Source organism: Formica exsecta, unplaced genomic scaffold (genome assembly GCF_003651465.1).
Source record: "Formica exsecta isolate Colony F162 unplaced genomic scaffold, ASM365146v1 scaffold659, whole genome shotgun sequence".
NCBI classification, from domain to species: domain Eukaryota; kingdom Metazoa; phylum Arthropoda; class Insecta; order Hymenoptera; family Formicidae; genus Formica; species Formica exsecta.
In genome coordinates, this window is record NW_021853421.1 from 8,622 (window position 1) to 17,165 (window position 8,544).

The 8,544-nt window shown below is 30.5% G+C and overlaps 1 protein-coding gene across 1 annotated transcript in view; it reads right to left on the bottom strand.

Moving 5' to 3' along the window:
* The window catches only part of LOC115242897, a 21,590-nt gene that overhangs the window by 7,661 nt on the left and 5,385 nt on the right, over positions 1–8,544 (bottom strand). Inside the window, exon 7 of the mRNA XM_029819491.1 lies at positions 1,080–1,210. Coding sequence (XP_029675351.1) covers positions 1,080–1,210 — 131 coding nt within the window. The remainder of the gene's footprint in view (positions 1–1,079; positions 1,211–8,544) is intronic.

Consider the following 8,544-nt stretch of genomic DNA (forward strand, 5'->3'; position numbering starts at 1 on the left):
TTAATATTAATTATATTTAGTAAAAATTTAATATTATTTTAATCGAATTATTTACTAATTCATATAACTAATATTTAATATAAATAACTAATATTTAATATAATCAAATATTATTTAATTTTAAAAATGCGAATTGATTTTTCACAGATGTATTTATCTGTACAGTTGTTATTGTAAAACGACAAACGTTGTAAGAGCGGTCGAGGCGTGCCCATGCCCATATCATTTTGCACTCGCAATTCCATATGCATACATTTCACGGTTAAATAGCTTGGCAGAAATGGAGAACCCTTGATTACTGCCGAGCATTCTCCCGTTCATACGCGATTTCTGCGATCGCTGCGCGGACACCTTCTCTCGAAAATGTAACATGCATTCCGGCGGTGCACACGCGCGCCTTTTTTTCTATCTCACGAATCATTTCTTGCCATTAAAACTCCCACCCGTTGCACAAGGAACGTGCCGCGATACACGGTCACACAGTTTCTCCTCTACGCCCTGTCTCGATTATTATTCCTGTTATTGCTATTAGAGAAAGTAGAGATATTCGAACCAGATTGCTATAATATTTCCTGTGTACTTATATAAAGAATAATAAATGCGGAGATAAAATGTGTGTATGAGATAAAATTAAGTATCGAATCGGGTCAAACGCGCGAGAAATGTTTGTCAAGAATCGCTGCACTGTTAACAGAGAAAATATCATATTTGTCAAGTCTATTTAAAATTTCATTTTAAATTGTACAAATGATCTTAAATAATATTTTTAATTTATATAAGAAGATGCTGCCATTAAAGTACATAATAAACACGGATATATTCTGTATGTTTATTTTTTTTTTCTTTTGAACTAGAAATCACAATTTTTTAATAAAATATCCATGCATTCTGTATATAAATATTTTGCAATAATATAAAAAATTACAAAAATATACCTCGATAAAATTAAAACTTAAAATTATTAAAACGTCATTAAAATAATATACTAATATATTTGATTTACGTCATTAAATTAGCATATATTCGATTAGTATACATTTGTATAAATTTGACTTAAGAGAAAGAAGGGATGAAGTTACCTGCATGCGATGGAGTAATCTTTTCCTTCGTTGTAACATCCTTGGTGTTTACGACTGCCAGCAAGCAAACTTGCATGAGCACTGCGATAAGAAAGCCCGCAATCCAGCGATCATTTTGACGCTGCATATCTCTAAAACCAAAATGTTAAGGCTATATTTAGCTCAGACTTTTTTTTAATATAATATTATTCGGAAATCATTCGTCATTTATTTTGTAATGCGATCGTTTTGCTAGCATTAATATATGTATGTATAATTCTTATTCTGAAAATATGTCAGTGCCGGTAATAAAATTTCAAGATAATCCATTTTGAATATAAATTAATAATATGCCATTATAATAATATGTGTGGATATTTTAAATTCTGTATTAAAATCACGGAAATGTCACAAAATTATCGAATTTCGTCAGTTCGCACAGATATTACAGGAGAACTAATATACTACATCAGTTTCGCACGATCTCAAATAAAAACTGTTTTACAAGCCTTTCTAAGCAGCTGTTTTTATAGAACGTCGATTGAATAGGCTTGCTAAATAGACCCTAATGCATAATGCATAATTTATTAATTTCCGTATACATCAAAAAGGAAAATTGAATTTACGATACAATGAAGCAGATGGCATAAGCACTTTATTGCGTTACCTTGATACTATTTTCATCTTCGGTAATAGTCTCTGAGGCTAAACGGAAATTATTCTTTTGAATAAAATTAGATATTCCTATATCAAACAGGGAAAGAATATCGCCATACAAATTATTTTTATCTTTCCTTTTGCATTATTACTAGAAATTTTAATGTCTGCAATAAATTTGACAAATAAGATCGCAATGTGTTTCGCGAAGAAATTTTCTGGCTTGTGATATTTACTTTTTCCCCGCGATTGATATTCATCTTGCTGACATTGCAATGCCAAGAACTCAATTTCCCGCTAATGCGTGGAAATCCAACCGCAATATTACATTCGCTCTCTGGACGCAATTTGCGGTATTTTTTCATCTGATTACTGAGACGGGCGTGAGATGTTAATAGACATTCATAAATTGAAGTGTCCGATGCACGCGAGCGGAAAAATAGCGCACGTGGAATGATGGTGCGTCAAATCATAGCACGTACATTATTTTGTTATTGTTTAATGTTAACAAAATTGATGAAATTAATTCCGAGCATGTCTCTTGGTTGAATTTATCCGAAGAATTTCATATTAATTCTAAATCAACTATAGATAACGAGATAATTTATTTTTAAAAAGTGCGATCAAATTACTTTATATTACAATGAATTACATTTATTGAATGATATATATTATTTATTAACAGCCATTGATTTTTTTGCTTGCTAAATTGATTGCTAAGACTCCAAGCGCAATAAGGAAAATGGCTCATTATTTGATTTATATCGCGAAGGTAGAAATTCTCGATTGCCCCCGTTTTACGTTTCCACAGCGATTACATCGCGGTGAATTTTTATCGCGCTATACACTACAATGTGTATGTTTAATAGCATGTTCTTATGCGCATGGAAGTGTACGTTTCGACATATAATTAAAATGCGGTTCCGCAAGAATAAAAAGAGAGAAAACCCTAGTTCGATATCGGAAAATTATATCAAGCGTCGAAAAGTAGAATTAATTGAATGCATCGACACTTCAATGTGTAATTTGTGTGCAATAATTTGTATCATTCTTGTTTAAAGGCGAGAAGAGATTTTACGCTACGTTAAAAATTGCAATAGCGCTGCCTGCGTAAAAGAAATCGATCCAATTTTTCTTAATGTTTTCGAAATAAAAAACATTGTCGTTATCTATGATACATAAAATTCAATCAGAATTAATAATATTAAGATTACAACAATAAGTTTTCAATAAATTATTTAATGATACGCTTTTTAATTCTTTAACAGAGAAAATTTTTTGAAATTAATTGGAGTGAAAATTTAAAACTATCCTTTATCTTGTATATCAGAGAAAGAAAGAGAGAGAAATTTGAATTGTAAAGTGTTTACAATTTAAAGTAAATCATTTACATAATTTATTGTACAATGCAAAATGCTAAAAATAGATGCTTCGAACTTTTCAACTTATTTGTTTAGGGTGACGTAAGAGATACCATTTTTATTTTGCGACGTTTTGGAGATGCTATAGAAATGTCAGAACCTAATTTATTGGTTTCCTATAAATCTGATTTATATTTAATACTGCGACTGACTTTTTGATCCATTTCAATTTTATTAATTTTATTTTAATTTATTATTAATTATTAATTTTATTTTAATTTAATTTTCCAAGTAGCAAAGTAACAATATCAAATGACATCTTATTGGCGTTAGAAATGTTATTAACATATTATTAACGTTATTAAGACATCATTTGTTGCTATTTGGGTTTGTTATATGTTGAGGATAGTCCAAAGAAAGAATTGAAATATTCGCCGATATATATAATTCTTTAAATTAAAGTTAGTGCGCTTCACCGCGCTGGCTCTGATTATCTTTTCTCTATCTTATTTATGATTTAATTCTCCAGAGCCTTATTTGTAATACTTATCTCTTATCGAATATTATTTGTGAGATAACACATCTCATAAATGAATTCAGATATTCAATATCGGTTTCACACACAGAAAAATACATACTATATACAAGTAAATATTACTTGTTTCAAGTATTTCATAAGTTTACATTAAAACAACCACCCCGGAGGAGGGGGACATACATGCCAGCCTTGTCATTCTCACGTTTATTTTGTATACATCGCAAAAATCCATTTAAATTACAACAATGGTTGCAATTGCCTTCCGGTTGTGCGACGATAACCTTCGCGTGAAAAACGGCGCAAAAAGATTTGCCGCCCGTTTGCTTTCCCCTTTATTGGAAACGGCCTTGCACAATCCGCGGCAGTCCGTACCCCATCGTTGAAGGTCGTCCGATTTTACTCGCGTCGGTTGCCGAATAGCAATGATGCCTATTCCAACCGGATTTTCCTCGTGGCGCAACAACTACGAAAGGCGAGATATATTTTCTTGGCGAATCTATCGCGAACTTGAAAGGGAAACACCCATATCCCTTTATTTCACGCGAATGATCAACACGTCGAAACTTCTGCGCCGAACTATGGAATAGTACAAAAAGAGATTCGAACTTTTATATATTTCTTTTTATTTATTTACACGCAAAATGAGACGATTACCTTTAATAGTTTTAAAAAGTTTTTTTGAAATAAAATTAGATAATGTCGATGGTATGCATACATTTCTGATTGAGAATTATTTTAAAATTTGTAAGTTTATATTATACTTATCCATAAAATTTATTTTGTCTAAATTTAAATAAGTTGTATAGATGTAGATTATGTCACTCGGGCAAACTTGCAGTAATCATCTGACTAATAGCATGAACTTCGAGTAAGTGATTCGGTCATGCTCGCACGCATGAGGGAACTTGCGTATTTACACGTAACGAGCGAAAAAATTATGAGAAAACTTAGAAGCGGCTAGTAATTGAAGTTAATGTTAACGAAGCGCTTGTGCTACTGTTAATCAAGATTTACTGCTGAAAGTTTATTGTATAAAAAATCGCATAATAGGAAGTCTTATAAAATCGTAATTGAAAAATAAGTATATATTTAGTATAAAAACGTGATATTATTAATTTAATGTTAATTAATTTTTTCATATATTTCAAACTGATTACGTGATTATATATTTTTTATAAATTCATTAATTAAGAGAAATGAATTATTTATATATTAGATATTTTCATTATATAACACATGATCATAACACAATATAACTTCAATTTTATATTAAAACATACAAGATTTATAAAATTATTATTAATGTTAATATGTTTTCAGATGCAAAGTCTTATTTTAGTATTTTGCATTTTATAAATAATTTTTATATTTTATATTTTTATACTTTGAGTATTTGAAATTCTTTATCTACATAAATTGAAGGGCACTTTTAGATATCCGCAAAAACTCTCGGAAAGTTTTGCTCTATGCATCACGGCACTGTAATGCGGAATTAAAACGCACTGAATATACAATTAAAATTAACATTTTAGGTGACAATACTTCCGTAATTATCAACCAGAAGTTGACAATTAAATTGACACGTAACCATATTGCGTGAGTATCATATATGGATAATTATAGGATGCAGCTGACAATTAATTAAGTATTTCTTGACAGTAGACAATGTTTATAGAAGGTAATGGCAATTACACATTATACTTTTAATTAACAAAGAACCATACGAGATATCCCTCTCTGATCTTGATCATTTTTGAATACAGCTTTGTAAAACAGCTCAAAGAGAAACGTACCTTTTTATAAGTGCTTAAAATATATAACATTTTGGAAAAAATTTAAATCTAATCTAGCATTAAGAGTCATGAAATAATTGTACGATACATTTTTTTATATATTTCGCAACAATATTCTATAAATTAAATAACAATCAAATTATCTTCAAGGAATGATTTTAAAATCTTAAATGTAAAAAGGCATTGATTAAAACACTCGTCTCTTATTTTAGGCTATTGTGTGTAACATATTCGAAGTTTATTAAGATCAGAAAGCTCCACTTTTATACGTTTTACTGTAAGATATGACTTCAGATAATATATATTTTTTGAACACGGTTTTATAAAAAGTTAGGCAATTCTTATTGAATTCTGGCAATTTGGCGCTAAAAGTTTTCTCAACAATTTTCTCTATTAATTAAAGAGAGCAATAGCTTTTCAAGAATTTTGTAAAAAGAATTTACATAAACAATAAATTTTTTTTAAATATTGTAATTATATGCAACAAAAACCGGAAGCTCATCTAAAATTCCGACAAAATGGCGATCAAGTTAAAAATGGTTTGAAATTAATATAATTTCTATTAAATTCAGATTTCAGATGTTAAAAAGAGTGAGTTTTATGTTTATTCGTGACAATATGAACACCAATTTATTAAAAATGTAACTCATCAAAGTTACACTGGTTCCAACCCCTGATTAATGCAAAGGATATTGATTCGGTGTCAGCAGATAACAAGTAGGCCGATTCTTTAGGAACTAATTCAAAGAAACGAATAAATTCTGACTACTTATAATACTTGCTGGATAATGTTTCGGCACGTGTTGAAGGGAACAACTGAACAAGCAAAATACGAGCCAAACTTTATAAATGACGGGAGAAAGTACAGAGACACTAACTCGTCGACAACCCCACGCTACCAAAGGCTCGATTTGACATGCACCAATCACAAATATAAACGCGTGCCTGTGATTCATAATGAGACATTTTCCTATATATGCGATTATGTCTCACAAATCACTTTTTGTCTCGACAGAATTTTAGTAAATTGAGATTTTTTTCTAAGAGCCATTAGAAATACTTCTATAATCTTGGGATTCACAATTTTTTAAAATTCCTTAATATTCCGCAATATCTTATACTGTACCTTAAATAAAGAACATATATAAATATAATTTAATCACCTATTCTTTGTTGACACTCTGTCTCTCCATCAGGTTCTAATAAAATCGGAAAGATTCATATCTGTACTTTAATATCTCTTGTATGATAATAATTTGGATAGAAGACAGATTTATATAATAAAATTTGGCTAATTGTTTAATCATTTTCTTACCTTGTATAATAAATAAAAGAACAAATCGTTAACAATTTCTGTTACAAAAAAAAATAATAAAAATATATCTAAAAATATAAAAGCAATATAGCAATATATATAATAAAATTATAAGTTTGATAATAATTATTTATAAAAATAAGTCATTTAAAATAGAAACTGAAAATGTAGTTAAAATAATAGATCATGAGCAATCTATTATTTTAATATAATACGATAAAATACTAAAGGCTCCGAAAAATTAAAACTTGATAATTAACGGAAATAGAAATAGCAAGTAAGAGCCAGCCCAAACATGGGGCGTAAAAAAATTTATTAAGACATCAATGGCACAAAACAAAACGCGAATGTTTCGATCCTTTTCTTGAACCAGAAAACCTTCGTGTCGATGCCCGTAATCTACTGGACGTGTCCCTTCCATGGTTGGATGAGCGTGGAGTAGGACATAGGGTAGGATGAGATCATCCAAGTCCACTAATGTAGCATTAAAACGCATGTCGATACATATATGTGGGGCACTATCAACGCAGTAGATTACGAACATCGACACGAAGGTTTTCTGTTGATGTTTTTCGACGTTTTGTCTTTGACTGCAATGATAGTTTGATTTTTTATTACTATCTCACATGTTCCGGTATATGTCTGCTAGTTTATTGTCGATTCTTGTTTTTTAATACTGATTTCCGTCGCCTCTTTACTTATATATTTTACCTTTTTACGAAGATGGTCCAAGGAAAGGACCGAAACGTTCGCGTTTTTTTTTTTTTGTACCATTGATATTTTAATAAATTTATTTGCGCTGGCTCCTAATTGCCATTTCTATTTCCACTAATAATTAAATTTCTATTATTTTAACATCTTTTGTCACGATCTCGTTAAATTAACATTAAAAATTGAAGTAGGAGACTCTGATATAAAATATTTACAAACAAAATGGGAGCGGACTAATTAAGAGCTGAGCGCTGTAAGCGATGTGCTTTTTCTTTTCTCTTGTTAAAATTTATCTTGTACGTTTCGGTCTTGATTTCGAATCATTAAGAGATTATCATTGCGTTTCGTTTTTTGTGACTCGTAGTGCCTTGTCCGGTGAACAAAATTCGGATATTTATAATGCTTTCAATTAATCAGATCAAAGTAAATTCTTTCTTTACGACTGGAACCGGAGGAAGGCTTACTGAGCTTGTCCGGTGTGAAGATCACTGGGGTCACAGATACACGCATGCACGACAAAATCAAACTTTCTTTGCTGATGATGGTCCGAAATCAGGACTAAAACGTACAAAATAAATGTTAACAAAAAAGAAGAAATTGCGCACCGCTTACAGCGCTCGGCTTTAATTAACCCGCTCCCATTTTGTTTGTGAATAATTAACATTGATATTAAGCTAATATTTCGATGTATTCTCATATACTAGCGCGTTAATTCTCTAATTATCCTTGAACGGAAAGAAGAATTGCATTACATATAATTGCATATACATAAGCAACTGTGGAAATATCTCGATATGCAATCTGAAAATGTATCTTACAAAAACATGCAGGCACGTTTCTTTGTGACAAAGGCGCCTCGCTCCAGTTGTTCTTACAAAAGCATTACATTCTGGAAAGAGAGAGGCAAAAGAATTTACAATGCAGCAGACTTATATAGCGCTGTAGTAAAGCAATATGAATGAAATTTAATGATATAAATATGACGGAAAGATTTTAAATAAGTATTTCTGTATTATATACAAATGTGCTTTGAATGTATACGTATACATATTTTGTCTCTATGTATCTAGATACATGATTATAATGATACAGACATGTTATATATATATAT